The 27,935-nt window shown below is 44.9% G+C and overlaps 1 protein-coding gene across 3 annotated transcripts in view; it reads left to right on the top strand.

The window, feature by feature from the left end:
* TTBK1 (tau tubulin kinase 1) overlaps positions 1-23,116 on the top strand; it is a 168,692-nt gene extending 145,576 nt beyond the window's left edge. For all 3 annotated transcript variants that reach the window (XM_061625458.1, XM_061625456.1, XM_061625457.1), the window contains 2 exons: positions 19,660-21,269; positions 22,566-23,116. In XM_061625458.1, coding sequence (XP_061481442.1) covers positions 19,660-21,269; positions 22,566-22,962 — 2,007 coding nt within the window. In that variant the 3' untranslated portion in view covers positions 22,963-23,116. The remainder of the gene's footprint in view (positions 1-19,659; positions 21,270-22,565) is intronic.
* The last annotated feature ends 4,819 nt before the right edge of the window (positions 23,117-27,935 follow it).

Below are 27,935 nucleotides of genomic sequence, written 5' to 3'. Positions count from 1 at the left end.
CTCCTAATCTTTTAAACAGAAACAACATTATTTGCAGTGGCAATGAAATGCACATTTTGGGGAGGCTGGTTAATGGAGGGCTTCCCATACTTATATTTTTAGTGCAACATTTTCTCCTGAGGCTGATCCCACATGAAAAACCCAGCTCTAGTGATCACAGCTTTGCTTATACAGCAGGCATTGCATTGAAGCCTGGGCTGCAAAATAATAGCTTCTTCCTGCTAAGCAGTTCAAATTACCTCACCGACACAAACTTGATTTGCAATTAATAGGCTTGCACCAACAGTGTCTCACCAACTGAGTAATGTGTGAGGACCGTAGCCTTGGTGAACATTTGATTTTGTTTCAAAGATCTCTAGATTTTATGTGAATATAACAGAGAAAGCTTTTTGGATTGTTTTTGCTCTGTGCTACATAAAAAAACAAAATCTTTTCATCCACACAGATCGGTTTGTACTATTGGACTGTTTCTTTCTCAAAAAATACAAAGAGCAATAAACACAGGAGTTGCTCATAACATTTGAGTTTTGCATGAAAATTACATACAACACTCTATTTTGATTTGATACGATAAATTACCACCACCACCCTCTTGGTTCTCCTGTCTCCACAGTTCCTTACCCATGGGTGCTTTTCCCTTGTCCCTGTGCTGTCTTTCTTATCAATACCTCTTGTCACTAAGTCCTCTTGCTCTACTTTACCTCATTTTTCTTCAGCCTCTGTCCCTTCTTCCCTCTGCTTGTCTGTACTCCGTGGTGCACTCCTTGCCCCCTTCCTCCAACTACCCTGTTTCTAGGGGCCTTTGTACTTGGTTCTTCAGTTCTACCGCCTCTCAGCCCCCTTCCTATCAATAAGACACAACTCCGGTTTCCTGTAGGCCTTCCCTGAGTTTCTGTTTCCAGGCACATCTTTGGTTTCCTTCATAGTAATCGCTCTGATTGTGAATTTTCTTTGAATGACATTTGCTTTTTAGAAATCGGAATGTTTGTGAACATTTGATGATTCCACAGCAAGTCAGCCTATGGTTTGGGAATAGCTTGCAAGACAAAAGTCAGGCAGTTCCTCCATACAATGTATATATAAAATGATATATTAGCTTTCTATGGCATCTTTCATCCCAAATGTTCTAAAGTGCTTTACAAAAAACATGTACACACTTGTATATATATACATAGTATTTATTTATTTAACATAGCTACCCCATAATATAAAAAAATCCTTGTTCTGCCTTGTTGAATCCTTGTTGAAATGCCTCCACCTCTGATGGAAGAGTAGGACAATTTGATTCAACAGCCCCTATGCTGCTATATACCAGTTTGCGATAAGCTGTGGAATGAGAGTAAATTTTATGCTCTAGAGAGGATGTAAGAAAAGAGTGCAATTGGAGTGTATGCAGGACCCTGAGGATGCTATTCTGGCTGGACAAGAAAAAAGCATCTGGGGTTCATTAACGTCCAAAGAAAGTTGGAAACTCTGTTTTATGTATCTATTAAACTGCATCATAGATCCATTACGGTGAATCCAGTATCACAATTCTGTGAAATATCTTTCATTTTTGCTCCTTTGACATGAAATAGTCTGAATCTTCCCAATGATATATCTTTTTGTGTGAGTTTCTGAAAGTGGCGTCAGAGTCCATGCTGTTTCATTCCTCTCATGAATCTGATGGTGCTTCCTTCATGAGCCACCATTGCTTGTTTAACTCATTAGTGTGTGAATATTTGAATAAGGTTGGGGTGGGGAGGAGGACAGAATTTCTCTTGATCATTCATGTCGGTTGATTGTGAACTTGTTTTAAAGAAACAAGCTTGTAAGACTGGATTGTTCTCTAGCACAAATGCTTTAAAGTTGTAAAAAAATCAAAATGATATCTTCCAGCAAATGTGTGAATTTCATAATTTCCTGTTTCTGTTTGGTAGACTCATATAGTTTATATAGAGTGAAAGCTCATTATAACATGGGAGATGGGGAACAAAGGATGCACCCGCATTATAGAGGTTTTGTGTTACAATGAAAACAGTTGTATCGTGTACAATATTGTACTAGGAAGACATTGTCATGCTGCTATATATCCGAATCTGTGGTACAGTGAGATGCATTATAACAAGCTTCCACTGTATCAGTTGTTCTTGCATGTTATGTCCAGGGACACTATGGAGTCAGCGGGCATTGTCTGCCCCTCTTTCTGGATAGTCTCCCTGCTTAGACCCCTGCTTCCATGTTTTGTTGCAGCCAAACTAGTACCTCATTAATGAAGTACTACATTTTCTGCATTTTCCCTCTTAGTTTTGGGATACATATCACAGTGGACAGTGTCTCTTGAGAGCAGACATGCCGGCCTGTCATTTCAAATGGCTGACTGGTGTTTCCACACACAGGGAAATTTTGCTTGCAGATAAGTGTCCAAGTTTCTTGTTATTTCAAGCAGTCAGTTAGCAGGTTTATTCTATTTATTCATAAGCCTGCTGCTTCAGCTAACATGCTTTTGTGTCCCATTGCATATCTTGCCCATCATTGTTCCTCTCCTGATCTTCATGAGTATGTAACATAAGTGCTCTGATGCAGGTTTCCTATGCTAGAGAACATGGGTGGCTTCCCCCTGACCCCAGAATTGGCTGCCTTCCATTTAACCTGCTCCTCTATTATCATATGAATAGCAAGTGGACATTGGCAGGTTATGGAAACGCAGGCAATTTAAAAGCCAAAGAGTGTTCCCCTTTCTAACATTTGCCCCATGGCCATTTTGCTTTGTCATTGGACCTTCTATTTTTTGACTGGATGCATGCAGATTGTGTCTGAGGCCCACAAAAAGCAGTCGATGCTTGGAATAGATTACAGTGGTAAGTTGCAAGCTTTTTTATGTGGGGAAGACAATGTCTTAATATGCGAGCCCCTCTTTTTGAATTCAGTATTGCAAAAAAGAAGTTGCAATTTTCCTGAAGCAGCAAAGTAGTATCATACGTGTGGCATGTAGATCAGAATTATCTAGCTTCTTGTCAAAATATCTGCTTGGTATTGGTACACACATTACCAACAAAAACCTCCCTCCCCTCACCCAAGCTTAGAACTGTGCTGATGACAAAGTAGCTGCTGGGGTTGTCAGATTTTCTTAGGATGCAATGTACAGTACTATCTCCTGCCGCTGACCCAGTGTGGCAGGGGGCAGGCACCTGGGCAGCTGCTGATGCTGTGATACTACTGTCTTTTTCCATCACTGGAAGAAGGACCCAAATTGTATTCTTCCATTGGTACTGGAACCCTCAAGCCCGATCCTCTGAGCTGCTGAGGTTTCAGCACAGCTTCTCATGTCAAATCAAGTGGGCTTGACTTTGTACCTACAGATTAGAACCAATAGTTTTGAAGACTTAGGCCATCATAGTTTTGTTCTTGCACCCTATGCTCTGCCGGCTGTCTTACTGTGCAAGAGTGCTTGGTTGAAGCTGTTGTGGCACAGTGTTTTATTGAATGTTGTCTTTCCCCACAACAGTACGAATCCGGGTGGATGTGGATGTTGTGTAATGTCGCCTAGTAAGGTAAACAATTGGTCAGTGTTCTAGTTCCTTTCCTTGTTAGAGTCCTACCATATAAACATTATCTGGGACACTATAACATTTAGATCTGCATCAGCAGTTCCATTAGACAGCACAAAGATGACATTTATAGGAAATGTTTCTAATTCTCCATTTGATGTATTGAAAGCTGTTCTTTGTACTTCACAAACCACTGAGAAAATGATATTCTAATGAATGTACTTTTTTAAAAACAAACAAGCTGCTAAACCATGTAACCTGGGGATTGAAAATTGATCTCCATTTTGCATTCACCTGCATGCAACTTAGCATTCAGATACAAACTTGTGCTATAATTTTTTTAATTTTATTTTTACAATGTTACATGTTTTTTGGTTAGGTCTTGTCACCTCAGTGCACCTCGCTTAATTATATCTTTCTTTATAAGAAATCGCAGAGCTTCCTTACCAACACTTCACTGCAAGTGCAGACAGATGATCTGCCAACATGAAATACATCCACATTACAAAAGCTGCTCCATATGACCAATAGAATAAGAAAGATGCTCATGGGACACTTACTTGCCCCTTCACTTTGGTCCTTTCTGAGAAAAGCAAGATCAAGTTCACATTTAGATTGTAAATATAGTTTGCTCCCTTCCGTATCTGCTGTACTGTTTTTCCTAGTCTCTGGTTGGGAGAGATATAGCAACATGTGGATGGTTCTAAAGTGAATGGTATGATCCAATGGCAAATCCAGCTGGAGTTAGTTTCAGCACTTCTAATCCATGCAATCCACATTGCAGCCTTTGTAGGTCCTTCATTTGTCAATATGATGTGACAGGGATGCCAGCAGGGATCCATGTAATCAGCAAGACTGTTTTCCCCATTGTAACCCAGTGGGTGTCTGCAGCAGGGAGTGAGGGGAACGTAGTTGCCTTTCAGTGAGGTACTTCCTGTTTTCCTAGTTGTGCAGAACTTGCAGAGCTGAATTAGGAGCTCAGGAAGTCATCATCTGGATCTTCCCTCAGCCTCAAAAGGCAGTGAAGGGATGAAAAGCACCTGATAGCAAAATATCAGAAAGGCATGTATATGCTGTAGCACTGATGCTTAGATTATGGGAAGGAAATTAGTGTATCTCCACCTTGCAGTTGTTTCTTTTGGAAGGCACTTGTGCCACAAGGAAGCCATCATACAAAGTCCTTGGTTTCCAGAATTTTGCAAATGCTAGGGTTCTGTCTAAACATCTTATTCTGCTGGCAGAGGATAATGCTGCTTCCACGGTATGCTAAGGCCCTGACAATTTAAAAAAAAAAAAAATCTTTTAGATAAACTGGATTTTTACTTGTCAGTTTGCCAGCTGCATTTCTCAGGGCTAAGGCCTCCTTCTATTTCTGATGCTTGAAGTCACTTGGATAACTTGTTTTCTGTTCCTCAGGCCTTCCAGCTTCCAGATTGTTGTTATTATTATAATTTCAGTTCGGTTTATGCAAGATGTGCATCCAAGTTTAGTTGGAATAAGTCCCATTAAGTTACCGTGCACAGAAGTGCAGCCTTTGTCACTTTAAAGGGCCAGTGGTGCACACACACAGGAGCCAATTTCTTGAACTGCATTTGAGAGAACCGGAACAGACTGGGATTGTGCACTCTGTCCCTAGAGGAAATTTCCCAGCACTCTCTATTGGCTTGGTGATCAACCAGATTCCTTGCTTTAACCAGAGTGCATGTCAGGGTCTGCCCTAAACAGAATTAAGGCAGAACAGGAGAATTCGATCTGAAAAGAAAGTGATTATCCCCCGATCAGCTATATTTCCTTTTTCTTTTGTCTTGGAGGATGGGTGCATCTCTAGTTGTTTTTCTAAAACATCAGTTTGGATATCTTGAGTGTTTTTGCACAGGGAGCCAATTCAATATTTAAAAAGCCCCTAGAAAACCTCAGGGACTAGAGTTGTCTTGGAGTCACTGCAGAAAGACATATTTAGCTGGAGCGCATGCCATGGCATCAATGCTGGGGAAGGCCTGGAAGCCCTTCTTACTAGGAGAATTGCTAGCTATGCCTTTATCAAGGGAGAGCAGGGATTAGCGTGGAAGGACCAAGCTGCCTGAAGGGGTTCAAAAGTTTTGTTTTCCCTGAGCCTTATTCTTTGTGTCTATTCCCTGCAAGATCTTAAGGTAACATCCTGAATCCCCACCCCCACTCTTCGCCCTTTTGTACTGCAATAACATTGTATAATATGCTTGCACTATTCTCCTGGGTGCACCAAGCATGCAAGAAGAAAAAATATTGAAGCTTTTTTCACAATAAAAGCAGTGTATTATTTGTGTATATAGAAAGACTAAAGGCGAGAGAGAATTTTAATTCTGTCTCATGTATAAAAGCATGCACTGAATTACTTGTATGTAGAACATGCTGTAAATGCTGCAGAGTACTGTAAGATCCTACACTTGAAATCACAATTAACAAGCAACTTTGTCTTTAAAAAAAAAAAAAGAAACAAAAAAACTAAACCGAAGCTGTGCAATGGATTTTGTGCCTTTTTTAAATCCATGTATGTTAATCCAGACAATCGGGGAAAAAGCTTGTATACTACCAAAACCTTATTAAAGAATTGAAGGCAGAATGTTGTGATGGCTGTTTTTCTTTGAGTTTGACTTTCACTGGAACAACATATTTTTTTGTTGTTCTTACACAATCTTCAGGTACATATGCAAAAAATTTGCCTGTACAGTGGACAGTGCCTGTATATCCGCTTTCCCCCCATAGGTAGCTTTTCCCCATAGGTAACTAGAGGGAAGTCTTTCCTTTCTGGGATAACACCTTCTCCATGATTAACCTCTGACTTCATCAGAGGGAAGGGCATCCCCTGCTCTGCCAGATGAGCCCTGCCATCTGGACAGTAGAGTTCCTCCAGATTCTATATTATGATTCTGTTAATCCCCCATGTTCTCAACTCTCTCTCTCTCTCTCTCTCTCTCCCCCCCTTTCCCTTCCTGCACAGGGAGGGACATGGAAGATGGCTCCTCCTCTCACCCCCTGAGCTGGGATGAAGCCAACAATTTGCCCCCCTCCCTCAGAGCTGGATTGAAGGCAACAATTTGCTTCAAACCCATTCCTCCTTGTAGCCCAGGGGTGGGGAACTGGTGACCCTGTTGGACTACAACTCCCATCATACCTGATCATTGGTCATAATGGCTCGGGCTGATGGCAGTTGGAGTCCAGTGTTTAGAAGGCCACAGCTTCCATGCTTCTACTAATAGTGGGAGAGAGCAGCTAATGTGGGTTCTGTGCAGAGACTGGATTTTCATTCCCTCCCTGTGGGTTGGACAGGAGAGCTGCAACAGTAGCCCATACTGTGGAGAAGATTACAGCAATCTCTGAGCACGCCAGCATATTGAGACCAATGGTGGCATCAAGACTCAGTGTGCCTGCTGTCTTAAGTTGACCTGGGATGTCACACCAGCTGAGGGTGCAAATGAGTACAGAGAGATGACAGAAGACATCATGGGCATTAGTATTTCCCAAGGCCCACTCATCGCCAGCCACTCCAGCTTCCTCAGAAGTATTGGGTCGCAAAGTAAAACCCAATGATCTGGGGTGGGTAAAAGAATTGGCCAGAGAAGTAGAGGGGGTTGAACCCACAGAGTTAGTCAAATTGCAAGAGTTCTGTATTATTTGGGGGGGGGGACCACCCTTGCTGGACAAACGTGGATACTCCCACAAGTGCAAGAGACACACCACAAGCACAGGAGCTGCCCTCATGTCACCAGTGCAGGAGCCATTCCTTTCTCTGCTGGTCATTTCTTCTGCAGTGTTTTCTACTTAATAATCACACTCATGGTCCCATCTGCCTGAGACCCTTGTGAGCAGCGTCCTGGGGGCTGCGTGCCAGTGGTGAGTGGAGCCAGAAGCAAAAGCCGGCAGAGCAATGGATGGGAGTCTTACTCTAGTACAATAGGCTAGTTTCCAGTTATGCAAATGTCATTGCAGAGTTGATGAGTGGTAGTCAACTAACTTTACTCAGAGTAGATTCATTGAAATTAATGGTCATGACTAACTTAGGTTCATTAATTTGAATAGGTCTACTCTGAATAAAAGTTAGTTGAATACAACCCATTGTCATAGCTCAAGGACACAGTCCAGCTAGGTAACAGCATTTCATGCCAGTGCAGGGCAGGACCAGGGTGAGGCAGGACCTAGAGAGATCCCCAAGGGCCTGATAGATCGGACTGGCAGATTGCAATTGGCCTGAGGTTCCCTACCCCTGATGGGGGGGGGGGCAACAGCAAAAGGGATTATGTTCTTGTCAGAAGAAAGATAATGGAAAGTTACTTCAATAGCCCTTATGTTTCCTCCATAGAGTGTAAGTGGGAATTCCAGAGCTAGTACAATCGCTGGCATGTATTACACAAGGAAATATTGGCATGGTCTAGCTTTCATGCCAGATTTCTTCATAGGTTTCTTTTGTCATTCCAGCAGCAAATAGTGTCACAGAAAGGCCTGCTGTTGATGATCTCATGACAGGTGAGTACCCTGAACTGGTGGCTATGTCCAGGGAGGTGTCTGAAGACTTACCTCCCCATGAGGAAACAAAAATGAGACATGCTGTGGTGCTACTGGTGATGGGCTTGTTTATTAAGCTCGACGCATTTGGAGAACTCTCTTTCATGGAGAGCTTCGTTCAGAAGTGTACTAAGCAGCATTGACTTTGCTCTCTGAATGGGAGTATCGGCTTGAGATTAGAATTATTTACAGACACATTACAAGAATAAGAACAATTTGTTATTATTTAGATCTCTTTGATCCAGAATTTGTCAGAGTGAAGGAACTGAATGGTTTCTGTAGCTCCTGATGAAAGAGACTTCTCCTGAAAGGCACTGAACTTAATCATAGCCCATCACCACTAGCACCAGATTGTGTCTCCTTTTTATTACCTGATCTTGGTTTTCTCCTTGTTTTTTCTGGTTTACCTCCCCATGAGCCATACAAGCTCCTAATCACAACAGAGACAAATCTCTTTGGATCAGGAGCCCACTGAGAGGAGGATGTAGTTCAGGTTTCAACATGGAGTATTAACAAACTCAAATACAGATTTAGAGCTCCTGACATTCCAGAACATGATCTGAGGAGCACATGTTCTTGTTCACAGACATGTCAGTGAAGGTGTAACTGAACAGATAAGGGTCAACAGACTTAATAACATAAGAACATAAGAAGAGCCTCCTGGATCAGGCCAGTGGCCCATCTAGTCCAGCATCCTGTTCTCACAGTGGCCAACCAGGTGCCTGGGGGAAGCCCGCAAGCAGGACCCGAGTGCAAGAACACTCTCCCCTCCTGAGGCTTCCAGCAACTGGTTTTCAGAAGCATGCTGCCTCTGACTAGGGTGGCAGAGCACAGCCATCACGGCTAGTAGCCATTGATAGCCCTGTCCTCCATGAATTTGTCTAATCTTCTTTTAAAGCCATCCAAGCTGGTGGCCATTACTGCATCTTGTGGGAGCAAATTCCATAGTTTAACTATGCGCTGAGTAAAGAAGTACTTCCTTTTGTCTGTCCTGAATCTTCCAACATTCAGCTTCTTTGAATGTCCACGAGTTCTAGTATTATGAGAGAGGGAGAAGAACTTTTCTCTATCCACTTTCTCAATGCCATGCATAATTTTATACACTTCTATCATGTCTCCTCTGACCCGCCTTTTCGCTAAACTAAAAAGCCCCAAATGCTGCAACCTTTCCTCGTAAGGGAGTCGCTCCATCCCCTTGATCATTCTGGTTGCCCTCTTCTGAACCTTTTCCAACTCTATAATATCCTTTTTGAGATGAGGCGACCAGAACTGTACACAGTATTCCAAATGCGGCCGCACCATAGATTTATACAACGGCATGATGATATTGGCTGTTTTATTTTCAATACCTTTCCTAATTATTGCTAGCATGGAATTTGCCTTTTTCACAGCTGCCGCACACTGGGTCGACATTTTCATCGTGCTGTCCACTACAACCCCGAGGTCTCTCTCCTGGTCGGTCACCGCCAGTTCAGACCCCATGAGCGTATATGTGAAATTCAGATTTTTTGCTCCAATATGCATAATTTTACACTTGTTTATATTGAATTGCATTTGCCATTTTTCTGCCCATTCACTCAGTTTGGAGAGGTCTTTTTGGAGCTCTTCGCAATCCCTTTTTGTTTTAACAACCCTGAACAATTTAGTGTCGTCAGCAAACTTGGCCACTTCACTGCTCACTCCTAATTCTAGGTCATTAATGAACAAGTTGAAAAGTACAGGTCCCAATACCGATCCTTGAGGGACTCCACTTTCTACAGCCCTCCATTGGGAGAACTGTCCATTTATTCCTACTCTCTGCTTTCTGCTTCTTAACCAATTCCTTATCCACAAGAGGACCTCTCCTCTTATTCCATGACTGCTAAGCTTCCTCAGAAGCCTTTGGTGAGGTACCTTGGCAAACGCTTTTTGAAAGTCTAAGTACACTATGTCCACTGGATCACCTCTATCTATATGCTTGTTGACACTCTCAAAGAATTCTAATAGGTTACTGAGACAGGACTTTCCCTTGCAGAAGCCATGCTGGCTCTGCTTCAGCAAGGCTTGTTCTTCTATGTGCTTGGTTAATCTAGCTTTAATAATACTTTCTACCAGTTTTCCAGGGACAGAAGTTAAGCTAACTGGCCTGTAATTTCCGGGATCCCCTCTGGATCCCTTTTTGAAGATTGGTGATACATTTACCACTTTCCAGTCCTCAGGCACGGAGGAGGACCCGAGGGACAAGTTACATATTTTAGTTAGCAGATCAGCAATTTCACCTTTGAGTTCTTTGTAATCTATGTGTACAAGGGAGAACAGACTATAACCTGCGTGGAGCATGCAGTGATTGTAGTCCAATGCAACGGTGGACTGGCTCAGTCAGCAAACCATCCAACAGGAAGAATAGATGCTGCATCTCCAAGTCATGATGAGATTGCAGAAATGACTGACAGTCCAAAATGCTGGTGTTTAACTTGTCTGAAAGTGCAGATGATTGTCAAATGGAACACTTCGTGTCAAGATTCCAGTGTAAAGAAGTGTATGGAATGGATGCCTTGTTGACAGCACAGCCCTCACTGTTTGCACTTCTCAGCTCTTTCTGCAGTTGGTTAGAGAGAAGAAGAAAGAAGCTCTGATTTCTAAAACATCCAAGACTCTTCATCCCCAAATGCTGGATATAGCTAGAGAGGGCAGGTTTCGCACAGGGCCCAGTGTGCCATCTTCACCCAAGCCTATTCCATTTAGCAGCATGAAGGTTGAACAGGAAGCCTTGTGAAGCCTAAACTACATGCAGAGCATTCTGTGTGCTTTCCTTGCCTCTCGTAGAAAGGCCATGATTTGGGTACACGATAGCCAATGGAAAGTGTATATTGACTAGAGTTCCCAAAGGGGTTTGCAGCCAAAGAAGGTTAACATTGGAGAAATTTAGTGGTGTGTTTATTGCACTTTGGTATTTAATGCACAAAATGCCAGGTTTCAGCAGAGTGGAATTATCGGATATGTGGGCAAGATTCTGAATGGTTCCACGCAGGGCATTTAAACTGGAATTGCCACTCTTTGTTTGCTCACTTTTTATGGGGCATCTACATGAAATTGTGAGAAGAATGTTCCCAGTGTGGGTGTCTTCCATTACTTTTTAGGGTTCAGAAATAACCATGGGTCACTTTCATAATCTGCTAGATATAGACCAGGTATGGGGAATCTGTGGTTTTCCAGATGTTTTTGGACTCCAGCTCCCATTGGCCATGTTGGCTGGGGGCCTGGGACTGATAGCAATTGAAGCTCAGCAACATTTGGAAGGTCACAGGTTCCCCACCCATGATGTAGATCAACAGTAGTGCAAATGTCCCACAAGTTTTTTGTGAAGGCATTTCTGGATATTTAGGCAGGATATTTTTACCTAAATTGTTCTAGATACTTCATGTCTCTATGGCCTGGTTGTTCTCTCTAGGAATAGACTTTCTCACTTTAACCAACTCTTTTTAAACTGCATTTCTTTTTTCATTCATTCATTATTTTTCTACATAGCAGAAGTGGAGCCCCCAATCAGGATTGGAACTATAGTAGGGGGAAAGTATTTAATATTTCCCCCAAGCCGTGGCCCCAACTGAAATTCCCCTGCATGTTTTAGGGATTGGGGAAAGGGTAACTGCCCCCACAACTACAGCTTGAAAGCAGAGTTGCTTCTCTGCTTGTGGCTTGAATCAGAAATGTACTGACTGGTTGCCAGTGAAACACCCAAGTCTGGAAGCAGCCTGTCAGCGCATTCCCGTATACATAAGGTAGTTGCCTCTGTGAAGGGAATTTCTGTAAAGAATGCATCTACAGTTTATAAATTTCCAAACGGGAACCTGAATTGTGTGTTGATGGCTATCATGAGGCCTATCTTTGAGGACTGAACTAAGATTCCTCTGAAGAACTCCAGTTATTCTTTGTGGCAATCGTACCAGTGCGTAAGGTTTTGGAGTTGGGGGCCTAATTTGCCAATGAGGCTTACATTCCCCATCAGAATAGGAGTGGCATTATACTGAATCAGGCCATTGATCCATCTATCTTAGTAGCTACACTGGCTGGCAGCCGCTCTCCAATGTTTCAGACAGAGGTGTCTCCCAGCTCTACCTGGAGATGTTGGGGATTGAATCTGAGACCTTCTGCATGAATCTGTGGCCCTCCCCTGCATTTATTTATTAAATTTATATCCCACCCTTCTTCCCAAAGGAGCCTGGATGTAGTCATCCAGAGCCCTCCATTTCAAATAGTCATTCCCAGTTCTATAGAACTGATGTTATCTAGTTTTTGCCCCAAAGCCACCCATTTTGTGGAAAAGAAGTGACACAAATTAACATTACAAGATTAACTTTCAAGAATTTGGGGAAAAGGTATTTGAAAGGCTCCCTGAGGTCCAGCCATAAACTGGATGTGCCACCTCTGCGGCTAATTGCTTATAAATCCCAGAAACTGCTCTCCAACTCACTTATGGGAGAAAGGGAAATCTTGACTTCTGCAAATTCCAATTCTCAGTGGTTGGTCAGGGAGCAGTCTACCCACATAGCCACATAGTTTAGCTTAGACACATGCTGGGGAGATGGTATGCCACTTTAAGAATTTTAAGCTTAGAATTTCATAGGATAAATTTTAAACATAAGAGGAGGAGAGGTAGATTGATCCCTGCGGAATCTCCTACTGTCTGCATCATTGTTTTAGGCATGTCCTGACCCATGAAGATGAGTAACAGTGCAATCTAAACCTCTGTTATGCTGGGCTGGATTTTTTTAAAAAAAACTTGGGCAGACATGTTCCGCTGTCTAGTTCTGCCAGCTAAGCCAGCTTCCCGCTGGCCAACTAGTGACACAAGTGTCATTGCACTGGTGCGGGGCTTCCCCTTCCACCAGCTAAATGTGTAGATGGGTGGAAGTGTTGTAGGCAGGATTCCCAGTAGCGCTGGCCAGCACAAGAACCTGAAACAAGGTGCTCTGGAGGTGAAGAGGGGCTGAGATCCATTGAATCCTCAGCTGGTTCTGCTGCCATAATGTGGTGTCATTGGACCCGATTGCTGTGCCAGATCCAGGCTGGTGGAGCAATTGTCCCACCCCCACCCACCTTCCATTCTGGCTGCCACATGTGGCAGAGGTATGGATGTGGTAATGGACCTGCCACTCCGTAAAGCCTCACTGGTCAGCAGCCAGAGTTTGGATTGCGCCCTTAGTCCATCCATCAGTCTGTCAGTCACAAGTGGAATCAGGCTGGAGTTCCAGGACCATGGATAGCTCCAAGCAACCAACTTGATCCAAGAAGGTCCCAAGCAAAGCTGGGGCCTTTTATTCTTCTTTGGCCAGATTATCTCTGCCTAGCTGTCTGTCATCAGTCAGACAGTTCCTGCTTTGTGTGTTGCCCGCTCTGGCAAGTAGGGATGGGGTATGAGGCCCCTGTCACGGGCCTGGCAGGATGGGGGGTGGAGTGGCAAGATGGCAGAAGAGGAGGAGGACTTTGAATGGACTGAAGCTTCCCATGTTGAGCCATCGGGCACGCAAAACTCTGAGAACTCTCTTGCCCTGGACAGTGACAGTTCCGCCCCTGAAGCTCCAGTTACCTACAAGGAGGCCCAGCCCAGTCAGGCAGCTGCCATCCTGCCTCCGTTACCCACACCTGCTCTGCCACCTCCCCAGTCTATCGCACCACCCTCTGACAAGGAAGGTCCTGCTGAGGCAGAGCAGCCACCCTCGCCTCACTCACAGAGGCACCAGCACTGGCAAGAACAATGCACACCAACAGCTCCCCTGAGGCAGAGCTCTCGGGGGCGCACATTTCCAGCAGTGACACTCAGTTCATGCAAGTAGGGTGCCTGCCCAACCTTACTTAAGCCGGGTGAGACTAGTTGTTGCAACAACTTCTTAATGCAGTGTAGTCGTGTCTAGTCAAGCCTAGTAAGGATGCTGAACCCTGTGTAACCTGTAAGCTGATTCATGAAGTGCTCTGAACAGAAATCTCTCAATGAATCTATTAAAGAAAAGCACAGTTCCTCGTTCATGACTGAGTTCAGGGTGTTTGGGCAGGACCACCCCTGGTGTAGGCATTTGAAAGGGACCCTGGGAGTGTTATCTCTGGGGGTCCCAGCTTGAGGGTCTGTGGCTTAAGGGCCTGACAGGCTCAAGTTCCGTGTCACTGCTCCTCCTGATCCTGCTGGTGCCTCCTTTTGTGTGTTAGAATCCCAGTTACTGGTTGTGGTTGTGACAGTTCCATTCAGTTTGTTGTAGCTGTTGTCATGCTAAGTTCAAACATTTTTGCCGGGATGGGTGGAGGGCTCCTATTCTGCTGGGATCAGTCTGGAGATGTCCCTTCCTCTGGTGTTGACTATTTTTCCCACCAGGGGGTGCTATCCCTGAAGTGAAAAACTGCCCTCTAGTCATATCTGAGAAGCGATGTTCATGGTAAGTCAACCCGCCACATTTTTTAAAAGCAGTCCCCACGCATTTTAATCTGTATTTTAATCTTTTTTCCTGAGTTTGACCCGAAGGATTTTTCAGTCACAAAATGTTCTTGATAACCACTGATGCAACTCCCATTTGGGGTCTATACCTATTGATACATAGCAGTACTCCATCCCTCCACCTAGTTTAGCAGTGGATTATGACGAGGAGATACAAAGAAGACTAAACATTTGGTAGTGTTCCAGTTGATCCTGCAAAAGCTCTGGGACTCTGCATTATTTTAGCAATAATGCCATCTGCTGCTGTGTATTTAGAGTGCACATTGCTTTGCAGTCGGTTGTGCAGATATTTACAATGACCCTGTGAGGCAGGTTGCTATCCCTTTTCAGACCTCGTGATGAGGGTGGTGCGCTGAGACCTATGTCATTCTCCTTGTGCTGCATGCTGCCTGGTTTATCCATAGCAGCTAACCAACATCTTGGCACAGCAGCTGCTGCAATAAGCCCCTAGGAGGAACACCAGGGCATAGAAGGGGGATAGCTAATGTGGTGTCTCCAGGTGTTCTTGGCCTCCCATCAGCCATAGCCAGCTTGGCCATTTTTCAGGGATGATGGAAACTGTAGTCCAACAACATCTGGAGGGCACCTTGCTGGCACACAGAACACTGTGAGAGCCACATTTACATTGTTGTTAGCTTAAGAGAGCCATGTCATGTTTCCACAATGGAAAACAAAATCCCACCACATTTGCATGTATTTATTTATTTATAAAAATATTTGTATACTACTGCTCTTTTGTTAAAAAGATCAAAGTGGTTTACAACACGCTAAAACCAACCACCACCACCACCATTGGATAAAAAACAGTAAAAAATACAGTGAAAACTATAATCCAGAGAGTGTTCTTTTTAACCCCTTCCATTAATGTCTGGCTTTTTGTTTGGTATTTGGTACACACCCGCTCTCGGTATCCCTTTGTGAGGCTCTGAGGGCTGCGAGTAGCTAGTACCTTGGCGAGCTGGGTGAAGGCTGATAGACTGACGCTCACAGACAGAGAATCTGATGGGCCTCCTTTGCCAACAGCTTTCCCAGAGTAAGGAAAGAGAATAGATCTCCACATCCTTAATTAAGCCAATGGCACCACATTGGCCCTCTAGTGTCACTGAGTTCCTAGGCTAGGAGGATTATGATCTGTTGTGTAGAAATCCCGCCTGGTATCACCTGTCATTTCCTCCTCTGGCCAGCAGTTCTGATGGAGTCAGCCAGTGCCTGAACAGCCCCTTCCCCACATTAGAACCCTGCACCTCCAGGTGTCTATCTTGGTTAAAGATCCCTCTTTTCCTCACTGCACCCTTTTTCTGCACTCTTTTCTGTGCAACACCATCTGCCACCTCCTTTTTTCTTCCAACAACCTCTTTGCTTTGGTCTCTCTCTTCCCACTCCCGCATTCTTATTTCTATCACCTGTCTCTCTTTATGGAAGTCCATGGCAACAGCACATCCGCATTTCACCTGATGCAGGTGGGCCATGAGCATGGCTGGCAGGATACAACAGGCTGGAAAAACTGGCATTGACTCCACCCTCAGAATTTTCTGATTTTTTAAAAATTTGCTCCAACTGTGGATCTAGTTTTCATTGTTCTTTAATATTGTTGAAGGAGAAAATATATTTGGATCCTGTTCCTTATTTATTTTTATTTTTTTACATTTATTTCCTGCCTTTCTTTCATCAAGGAACCCAACGTGGCATACATGTGGTTCCCACGTGGTCTCCCATACTAGAGCCAGACCTGCTTAGCTTCAGCAAGATGGTAGCCTCATGTACCTTCAGACCATACCCTAGGGCTCTTCCTGTCCTCTTCCCTTCAAGGGCCGTAGCTCAGTGGAAAAACGTCTGCTTTGCATGCAGAAAGGTTCCAGGTTCAGTCCCCAACATCTCCACATAGGGCTGGGAGAAAAATCCTGGAGAGCTGCTGCCAGTCAGTGTAGATAGTATTGGCTTAGATGGACCAATGGACCAGCTCAGTGAAAGGCAGCTTCCTGTGTTCCTATTGCTTTATCCCCTTTTGTGACTAAAATACTGTTTTATTTAGGATTAACTGAGCCATAATTTATCAGAAGATAATTTTCTGAGAAATTTTAAAAGAAATTTCTTTTTTGGCCATCCCACAACTGTTGGAGAATTTGGCACTCCTCCAGAGAATATTTATTGACACACTTACCAACCTGCCCAATTTTGCTATTTACTAATAGGCTGGAGAATTTCTGGTGACCATTTTCTCACAGCCCAACACTGGGGCTTATGTTGCAAGTCATGTGACAGCTAAGTAGCTAGAGTGGTGAATAATGGGATGCCACTGTAAAGAGTAACTTCCCACTCAAGATACTGAACTGGACTTGAAGGAACCACAGAGTATCACTGGTGGATTATATGGCAGAGCGTGTATATCCTGCGTTAGTATTATATGACTGAATATTATGTGTACAATCCAGCCATATTTATTTCAAGGGAACATTAAGCATGTACTTAACAGCACAGCCCTATTGGACCCATCCAACCACCCCGCTCTGACTAGCTTGAACTCACCAGGAAGCAAAGTGGTCATGTGAACTCACCTGGCATTACATTTTTAGCAGCCATCCCATTCAAAATGTGCCATACAACTGAGCTATATTCTCTTCCCCATTCTGTCTCTGGCTGCTGTGTTATTGGCTACACCAATCAGCCTCCAACTCCCATCAGCCCTAGCCAGCATGGTCAATGATCAAGGATGATGGGAGTTGTAGTCCAGCAGGATCTGGAAGGCCAGAGCTTCCCCAAGTCTGGGTTATACCATATATAGCTCCTTTTTCTCTGTGTTTGGGGATCCACCCCTCTTCTTGGATCTGAGAGAAGTTTGGGACCATTTTTTTTGCTGGCAATATGTTGGGATATTCATAGTTGTGGTCACCATTTCAAAAAAAGTCAACAAGTGGTGACTTTATTGTAGTCAGTCCTTGATATCCTTTTGTTTCTTTGTGATGTATGTGTTCATCTGAGAGAGCAAAAGCTTTGGACAAATCAAAATGTTCCAGGGTCAGGACACTTTTGACATGGTCAAAAGTTGTTTCCCACAAATATTTCAAAATACCATGATGTGGCCTGAGGGCACATGATTCAGCAACATGCTGAAGCTAAGCATATATAGGTCTGGTCACTTTCTAGATAGAGAGAACCTGAAAAATGCATGTGAGCCACCTTGAGTTCCATAGAAAAAATGAGATAAATAAGAATACATTTTAATCAGTATAAGAATAGGAGCAGGCAGCTTCACAACGAGGAAGGATTAATTCAATAGCATCTATTTCCAATGACTTTGGGAGAGTCCTCAGCACACTGAGGATGAGAGAGATAGGCCTAATTAAGTTCATGTTAAGTTCTATAGATTTATTATACACAGACTGATAGCAGCAGTTCTAGATGTTGTAGGGAAGAGTCATCCCCAAACCTTAAGTAATCCACATCAACATGCAAATGACAATGCCATTCCTTATCTGTCCTAGTGCATAGCTGGTGACTATTCCCGTTATCAGTAATCTCTCCAGTGGTTCCCATAGGTGAGCCCTGCTGGACTAGACTAGAGGTCCAGAGTAGCCAGTTAGATGCCTCTGGGAACCGCACAGGTAGAGCTTAAAGGCAATTACCCTCATAGGCTGTTTCTCCTCAGCAATGGTGATTCACTAGCACACTGCTTCTGAACATGGGCGTTCTGAAATGGATAACGAATAATGGCCATTGACAGGCATGTTGTCCAACAATGTGACAAACACCTTTCTAAAGCTTTCCAAGCTAGTGGCCATCACCACATCTTGTAGCAGTGAATTCCATAAGTTATACATTGCATGAAGACACACTTTCTTCGTTTTGTACGTGCTTGATGGATTTAGTATTTGTATTCCTCATTGGCCACATTAAAGTTGCTGCCTACTCAAAGGCCCTTCTAGCCCACGATGGCCAACCACATGCATATGGGCAGCTCACAAGCAGGATATCAGGCCATAACCCTCTCTCACTCATGATCCCCAGCAACATGTACAGAGGCATAGTGCCCGATAGTGGAGGTAGTATACAGTGACTAATAGCCATGCATAGCCTCACCCTCCATGGATATGTCTGCAAGATGACACCTGTCACTACATCTTGTGACAGCGGAGGAAACAAGCTTTACTGAGGCCATTCTTCAATTTTGAGAGAATGCAAAAATAGAAAAAAAAGTCTTTCTGCTTCACCAGTGATCTTATATATGTCTAAATTATGCCTGGGTAGTTCATCTCTGGAAGAACGTCCCATTTTATTCTACATCCCCCCCCCCATAAGTTACTTCATTATGTCCCTTTTCCATGTTGTGGTGAACTGCTGTGAGCCATCTGATTTGTTGCTCTTTACTGTTTTCTGTTCTCTCCTTTCATAGGGATATTGCTGATGCTGATCTTGTACCCTTTTCAGTTGTATTTTTGGTTTGTTTTCATTATGGCCATTGAAACTGGCTGATGCATTAACTGTATAATAAGCTTTGGCATTGTTACCTCTTAGGAGTGTTCATCAGACATCACACTAGCAGGAGGTGTAGGAGAGGCACTGCCTTTTGCTTGTCTTTAGCAGCAGTGACCTGGGATGAGTGGGAGGCGGTGGCCTTTCCTTCCTTCCTACCAGTATCATGCCTGGATATTAAAGATGAAGCACTGAAAGAGAATGAAGGGGGAATTCCATGAACTGTTCGTCAGACATCCCAGAAGACACACTTGGGCTTTAAACACAGGGTTTAATACCATGTGGTAATGTACCCTCCAATATGCCTGAGCACTCCCTAATATCTTTCCCCAGAATCTATTCTTGGCGAGAACTAGTATTTTTAGGTTCTGTCAAGATTCTTCTCCAATTTTAATCCATTTTTCCTGAATCAGATCAGGGCTGCACACACCCCACACATTTAAACCCTCCCCTCCCCCCAAGAATACTGGGAACTGTAATTTATTAAAGGTGCTGGGGATTGTGGCTCTATGAGGGATAAACTGCAGCTCCCAGGGGGAAGCCATGTGCTTTTAATGTATGGCGTGTATGCAGCAGGCCAGCTGCCAGTACCACACCATTTTGTATTTAGTGTACTCCTGGATAATCATTTTCTTCTTCTTTATCTTGTTCCAGGTGTTCACACTGAAGCCTTTTGAAATGAATGGTCTCCCCAAGGTGGTGCCTTTAAGTTTGCCTTATCAAGACTTTAAAAGGGATGTGTCAGAAAACAGGGAAAGGTCCAGAATCCTCCAGCGCATAAAGAAGGTGGATTTCTCAAATGTTGTCTTAACTGCCCCTTGCAAACCACCTGTAGCCCATCTGGAAATGGCAAATGGGAGACATGAGGAGGAGGAGGAGGAGGAGGAAGAGGAAGAGGAAGAAGAAGAAGAAGATGATGATGATGATGAAGCTTGTGAGTTAGGAGAAGAGCTTGGGCTGCACAGTGACTCAAGCAGCGATGTGAGCCAGAAAAGTACTGAGCACAGTCAGGAAGGTGCCCCGTCCACCCTCTTGGCTGATGACCAAAAGGAGTCCAAGGGCCGAGCGTCAGCGGCAGAAGGAGACTTGGAACTTGAGGAAGGCTCAAAAACTTTAGTTCTCTTTTCACCTTGTGACATCAAGAAGTCTCCAGTGAATGCAGACTTGGCTCCTGATGTCGATCTTGGGACTCTTGCTGCATTGACTCCGCAAAGTGAGAAACCACAGCCTATGGGAAGCCAGCTTGATGTATCAGAACCAGGAACTTTGTCCTCTGTCCTTAAGTCAGAACCAAAGCCTCTTGTTGCTGTGGCCACAACCTCCTCCCCTTTTACCAAAGTTGAGCGCACGTTTGTTCATATAGCTGAAAAGACCCATTTAAACATCATGTCTTCTGGTGGCCAGCTGATGAGACACGAGGAATATTCCACTCCAGGGCAATATGAAGAGATAATCATTGAGGAAGAGCTGGAGGAAAATCAGGCATTGGTAGAAAATGGGAGTGTGAATTCAGCCCTGGAAGGGGGAGAGATGGAAAGCTATGCACTCTCAATGTACCACATTGAAACCACCTCTGAGATTGGTGGGGAACAGGCTCTGTTTCTCAATGGCATCAGCAAAACAGAAGAGGAGGAGCTGGAACTTAAAGGCAACGTTGCCCCCAAGTCAGATTTGGAAGAAGCTGATAAACCAGTTTCAGAAGAGCCTGGCCTTGAAAACCTTGCAATGGAATCCTTTAAGAAAATGGAACTCCTTCCAGATGTTCCGAAGGAAAGCTTCCGAAAGCCTCCAAGTGACAGGTACAGAAGCCGGATCCCCATTTTGCTCTCTGAAGAGGATACAGGTTCAGACCTTTCAGCTTCGCACTCTGGCAAAGAGAGGCTGTACAAGAGGCTGAAGCAGCAGGATTTGGCCCGCCTGGTGATGGAGAGAAGGCAAAGCCGTCTGCTCAGGCTAGCTTCAGGGGCATCATCCTCCGCTTCCTCCAGCGATGAGAGGCGACGAGCTTCGGAAACCCTGTCAGCCACTGGCTCCGAGGAAGACACCCATGACTCAGATGATTTTACTCCAAGGAAGATGGAAAATCAGGAGAGATGTTCCCTGGTTAAGATGGAAGAACGAGGCTTGAGCACAAAGAGCAGAATCCCTCGACCCATTGTGCCTGTAAAGCCACCTGTGATAGAACTGAAATATGGGAGCCCCTCAACTCTTCCACCAGCAGCACTGAGTAACAGCAGTCCAGGTGAAAAGGCTGTGACCAGCAGGTAAGTCTGTATGAGAAGCCCTCGTTCCATCAGAAGCTGAGTACTGTTTCAAACTTCGTTGTAATCACTTCCTCAGCTCTTTCATTTCCCCATCTGCAGGGCTGTGCTTTGTCCCTTCTCTTTCAGCCCATTCATGCTATTGAAGATAAGGCGTCACCTCACCTGTTGGAAGTTTTCTCTCCCAGTTACACGGTTAAATCAGCATTCCCTGGTCTTTAATCTTTTTTTCCCCAGTAAGGCTGTTCAGTGTTACCAACCTAGTTAGCATTACAATCTTCTAACAGTGGCTTGCTACCAGGATCTTTAACATGCAGGGCATGATGGCGATAGGCTAAGGGTAGTCAGTGGTTACAGTCCTGGAGGACAAGAGGCTTCGCTCATGCTTCTTTCAACAGAACTGGTGCAGTCCCTGCGTGGGGGTGGAGTGAACCCTCCACTATGTAGATAATATGTTACTTATTACTAATATTTCAACTATTTACATTTATATAGAGCTTAATTGCAAAAGTCTCTTAGGGGTGTACATGACACTCAATACAATGCAAATAAGAATAAGTTAACATTGTAAAATCAGAATTCGGATTAAATGCCTACTAGGATAAAAAAAATGTCTTCAGTAGGTCCAACAAGGAGGAAGCCTGTAGTATCCAATGGTGACCTTGCACTAGTGGAAAGTGCTTCTGCTCATGCACCCAATTTATGCTGATTTTGCCCCCCCCCCATCCACTGCAAGTCTGGGCCATATCCTGTATTGTTCTGGAGAGACCCTTGACTCTCAGATGCAGCTTTTCAGGGAAACAAAGGGACTGCAGTGGGTGGAGGATTCGGTGAAAATTGGGGGTTTAGCCTTGTGGAAGTGGAAAGAACTATCTCTTTTTTATTTTGTCAATCCGCTTAGTAGGTTTTCAGTCATCTCTCAGTGGTTTGTCTTCTGTGAGTCAGGAGCTCCATGCAAAGGCCCAGCAATGTAGAGGCCTGGCTCATGTGATAAGACGCATGCAGAGTGGGCTTCTGTGCCGTTGGGCGTTTGTGTGGAGTGTCCACTGTGGACAAGAGATACGAAAGGGCGGGGGTGGCACAGGCGTGTTTTCCTACTGTGTGAGTATAGCGCTAACCCCAGCAAAATATAAGAACAAGGGACGATGTAGTATAGTTGTGTGACTGTGTATGTGAAGTGTCTGGCTGCCTCTCTCCTGCTGTACGGCCTTGTTCGGTAGAGGCAGTAGCTATAGCTTGCCACTAAAACCTCTGTGCTTTCTTTCCACCTCCACCTTTCCCTCTGTCCTTTTTCCGCAGGCTTCAAGGGCAAAGGCCGTCTGGCGACTCCCGTGTAAAACCAACGCCAAATCCTGCTGCGGCTCCCTTACGGAGCAGTCCAAGGAAAAAAACCCTCCATCCACCTCGGAGTCCCGTTCTCCCTCCACGAAACCTCAGTGCTTCCCCCAAAAGCCAATCACTGTCCAGAAAGGAAAGCCCATCACCATCCCGGCAACATAGGCCGGGTACCACGTTCCCTCCGTGGGCCCAGCCTTCTTCCAGGGCTCCCACCAGAGCTCAGGCAGGTGGGCTGCTGGGAGATGCCCTGGCGTCACCCAGTGTGGCCAAGAAAGGACAAAGAGGGAAAGCCCAAACTCAAAATCCAGCAACCAAAGGAAGACAAGTATCCCAGGAAGGCAAGGCTACTGCTAGATAATGATCTGCTGCTGACAAACCATTTGACCAACCGACCTACCATCTTGCCAGGCTGGATAAACCTCTGCATATGCTATACACTCACGAAGCCGCAGCACAGCCTTACATGTCGGAAATACAAGCATATAGCAGCTAGCTGTACTTCAGTGCTTCACTTGCCCACGTGCCCACACGGTCTCAGTCCAGCTCTTAAGAGACTGGCTGAGACCTTCTTGGCCAGCTCATGCTTGCTTGCTATTGCCCAGCCACCAAGCAGCGACTCGGGCAGCCTGCCCCAGAGTGCCTGACTCTCCTTTTCCTCCCACCATTGTTTCCTCCCACCCCCCATTTCTTGGTTAGCAATACCACAGTCTCCTTCTCGGAGCCCAGACAGTTTTGCAGGGGGAGACGGCTTTTTATAACGCATCAGCCAAAATCAGCAGAGAGGTTAAAGGGCTGCATCTAACCTAGAAGGAGGGAGGAGTCTTGGTGTGAACTTTTAGATTGTCTGGTCAGTCCAGTGCCCCAGTCTCCACATCCCACCCTGCCCATCACTGCCCCATCCTCCTTCCCGGGGCCTTCTTGAATGTGGCTCTGGCAGTGCTGCCTGTCCACTCATCTGTTGTACTGTGACCTTGAGCACTGATGGAACAAAAGTCCCAGCCAGCCGCCTCAGTGGCTGCCCTGCTTGCAATATTAAGCGAGGAGAATGTGTGACTGTAACTGTTACTCAAAAGGAGAGGAATTACATTCTCTGGAGCCACCTATGACATATATAGAACCTCTTAGGTGGCAAGCCTGATGAGCTTGTTCTTGGTGAGATGATGAGCCTGTTAGGGCAGAGCTTCCTTCCCCCTGCAAACTGCTTCAATGGCTTTTGAAGTGGAGCGACATTAGTTCTGATTGGGTCAGCGATACACCTGAAAGTTAACTGTCCACTAAGAGATAATATTTTGGGCAAAGGCAGCAATGAAAGCTTCCTAGGAACCAATAAGCTGGTCTCTTTATTTGCAGAAATAGGAGCAAGGTACAAGGCAAAATAACCTCTAAGCTCCAAAGTATGATCTGTGGCCATCACATGGTTCCAGCATGCAGGGTTTCCTCTGGCTCCAAAATGTGAAGGGAGCTTTGCCAGGGAGGGCAATGGTTGTGTCAATCAACAGCAGGAATAGGAAACATATGACCCCCCAGACTTGGCTGGACTCCAACTGCCATCATCTCTGGCCTTTGGTCATGCTGGCTGGGCTGATAGGAGCTGGAGTCCAACAACATTTGGAGGGCCACAGCTTCTTCATCCCTGGTCTTCAGACGGCATGAAATGGAAAGCCCTAACTGAGGAATTAATAAGGTGTTAAGGGTCCCTCCTACCCTAGTTCATTCACGTCCACAATTAACAGGCAAGGCTATATGAAGATCAAAAGGAGTCTGGTCCAGTCATTCATCTACTTAGACAAATGTATTCTTGCTGAGCTAAGTTCCTTCAACTGAGCTCAGTTGCTTATATGGCTGGAGGAGAAGATTTCTGGTGCTATACCTACTACTATGAGAGGAAACGCAGCCCCATCACACCCAGCAGCAATCGAGGGCTCAGTTGTCAGTGGCATATCTTCGGTAGCTGTTTTGTCAGGATGTGGTTAAGGCCCAAGAAGCATGTTCACACACCACTGGAGGGATGGTGGCTGTCTTTTTATACTGTATTAGTTGATAGGATTTGTTCGCAGAACTATAATCCCTTGCCAGTTTGACCAGTAGAGGGAAACTAAGAGCATGCATACCAACAGAGGTGTAACAACGGACTGCTGTGGCTCTTACCCAAGGAACCATGGGAATGGTTGTCCTGTGAAAGGGCCAAAGATCTGAAACAGAATTATAGAAGGATGGGAGCCATAACAGACAAACCTCTATTTTGTGCTATAGATATGATCTTAGCAAAAAGAACCCCAAGAAGCCTAGGTGGGCTTGCACAGCTAGAGCTGCAGCATGTTTCTAGGAGGGATGGGATTGCAGTGGGGGTTTGAGAGCAAATGCCATGTTTTTACTGTATTTCTTTCTCCCATATTTTCACCTCTTCTGGGGTTCCATCCATCTTTAGTGTGCATGAAATTCTCACCCCCATTACAGGCTGCTCCAAGCCCCCAAAACCAAAATCTTTTCATATACCTTTTGGATAAAGTTTCTGGGGTTTTGCTTAAACACTGGTGAAAAGAACCACTCCGTCTTTCCAAGCACCCTTTCTCCTTATCTCCCTCATCTTGTGTTGACTGTCTTCTCATTGGTGTGCAAAGGGCATCTCCGCTTCTTGGCCTGCTCATTTATTTTCTGTCACAATTGTTCATCATCAAATGTGAATTGTCATTTTGGTGTGGCAGACAGACCTGTGAATGTTCCAACATGAGCTGAGATGGCAACTCACTATACTGCATTTCCCTATGGGAACACATACCAAATGTGGGTTTGAGTCAGAGGGCATGAGTTCAAAGGCTCAGTATGTTTCAGAGGATTCACTGCAGGGCCATTGGTACTGTTAAATGGCATCAATGTATGGCAGCTCCTCCATGTGGCTGCTGTTTTTGAAATGTTTGTATCGACTGGCCCACAGTGGACCAATTCTTGCAGAGACTTCCTTTCTTCTAGAGGCAAGCCAGAGATTCAGAAGGAAATACAGGAGAAGGACATAAGAGAGAAAACTGAGTTAAACCAAGCGATGTCATCTTAGGGATTATTATGGTGTCAGTTCCCACCCAAGACATCTTGCTATCTGCTGCAAAGCACCAAATAGTAATAATAATAAATAATAAAATTTTATTTGTTAGTAGCCTATCTGTCCGAACTAACGGACACTCTAGGCGACGTACAACAATAAAAATGCAATATACAATCAAAAAGCCACAATCATCAATTAATCTAAAACCATCCTTCAAGTGTCCCCCTTCCACCATCACCATGCTAGGGCCACATTTTTTAAAAACCTTGTTACACCATTCAGACATTGAAAATGGAAATGGACTGCCTTCAAGTCGATTCTGACGTATGGTGACCCTATGAATAGGGTTTTCATGGTAAGCGGTATCAGAGGTGGTTTACAGTTGCCTTCCTCTGAGGCTGAGAGGCAGTGATTGGCCCAAGGTCACCCAGGGAGCTTCATGGCTGTGTGGGGATTCGAACCCTGGTCTCCCAGGTCATAGTCAAACACTCTAACCACTACGCCATAAAAGGTAAAGGTGTCCCCACACTTGTAGTGTGAGTCGTTTCCGACTCTTAGGGACACGTCTTGTGACGTTTACTAGGCAGACCGTATATATGGGGTGGGATTGCCAGTTCCTTCCCCGGCCTTTCTTTACCCCCCAGCGTATGCCGGGTACTCATTTTACCGACCACAGATGGATGGACGGCTGAGTGGACCTCGACCCCTTTTACCGGAGATTCGACTTCCTCCTTCCGTTGGAATCGAACTCCGGCCGTGAGCAGAGCTTCGGCTGCGTTACCGCTGCTTACCACTCTGCGCCACGGAGGATAAATCCCCCTAAAATCCATTGCCTGAAGTTAGGCTGGTTCATTTTGCTGCCCTGTAGTGGGGCCAGCCCAGTGTGATCTACAGTCTGCATTTGACAAATGGCATGGAATTGGAAGCATTTGAGTCTCTGTGCCAAACATTTGGTGCAATTTGTTCATCATGGCTCTCTATTCTGATTTGGAAGCACTTTGCTGTGTTTTTAACTCCTCCTTTCTCAGCTCTGCCCTGTACTTCTTTCTTTCCTTACCCGGACGTCCCATCCTCCTCTCTATCCCTCAAGCAAACCTCATCATGCATCCCCATTTGGACAGGTTTCTCCTTTGATGTGGTCCCTGCAGCTTCTGCCCTTTTCCCTCTTGATTGCACCCTTTCCCAACATATGTGTCCTCCTGATTCATTTCGTCCTCCACCTTTTCTGTACCACCATGAGCCAAAGGGGAAACCCCAGAACATGTACTTTCCCATCCTTCCTCTCCTCTCTTCCATGACTTAGGAAAGTCCATTCTCAAACTGTGTATTTCACATGATGTGTTTTTGCACATCTGATGTCCCAGGGGTTTCAAATCACATCAAATTCTAGAGGGCATTCTAGAGAGTGTGAAGTCATTACTACTCTCGCATCTGAAATGTAGATGCACAGCAGGTATGTTTTGTACTTTACATACATCCTGTGCAGATGGGCATTACATGAGAGCAAGCTCTTGAACAAACTGTAGTGCAGGGTGCTAGAGGTACACGTTGCCCTAGAAAGGCATTGGAACTCAGTGGTAGACCCCCTTTTGTTTTGCACGCAGAAGGCCCCAGGTTCAATCCTCAGTATCTGGTTAAAAGAATCAGGTAGCAGGAGATGAAAAAGACCTCTCGCCTCAGACCCTGAAGGGCTACTGCCAGTCATAATACTGGGATAGATGGGCAAATAATCTGACCAGGTATACAGCAGCTTCCTACGTTCCTGTGAAGTTGGAGGGAAATATGGTAACAGATATTGCAGGTGACCCAGAGAGCAGGAAGGCGGAGAGACAAGAACAGGTGTGAAGGCATGGTTGTGCAGTTACTTGGAAGGCACGTAGTAAACCATGGAAGTAAGAGCAGAACCTTGGTCTTTATCTTGGCAACATTCAGGCCATGATAGCTGGGAACCAATGGCACAGGTTGTGGATCTAGGTCTAGGGAGGATGATACCACTGTTTCGACCTTCTCTCTGCAGCCTCACAGAGTTGTCCATGAGGAGCAACCAAGCACAAATCAGAAAAGGCCCGTTACTAGACCTGGTGTTCTGATGGTCAGGTCTCTTCTTTCTCTCGGTCAGCCCCATTCCTAATATTCTTGTGTCTCTGATCTCATCAGCTTGCTGTCTTGACCCTTTATCCCCAAAAATAAACCATTAGGGGTCTATACTCAAGCAGATTCATATGCCCAATAATTTACACTGAGTCTTGTCCAGAAATTTGTTTTCGCTCCCAATGTCATATCATAGTTAT

The sequence above is a fragment of the Rhineura floridana genome, chromosome 4 (assembly GCF_030035675.1).
Source record: "Rhineura floridana isolate rRhiFlo1 chromosome 4, rRhiFlo1.hap2, whole genome shotgun sequence".
Lineage (NCBI taxonomy): Eukaryota > Metazoa > Chordata > Lepidosauria > Squamata > Rhineuridae > Rhineura > Rhineura floridana.
This window is presented reverse-complemented; position numbering and strand designations above follow the sequence as displayed.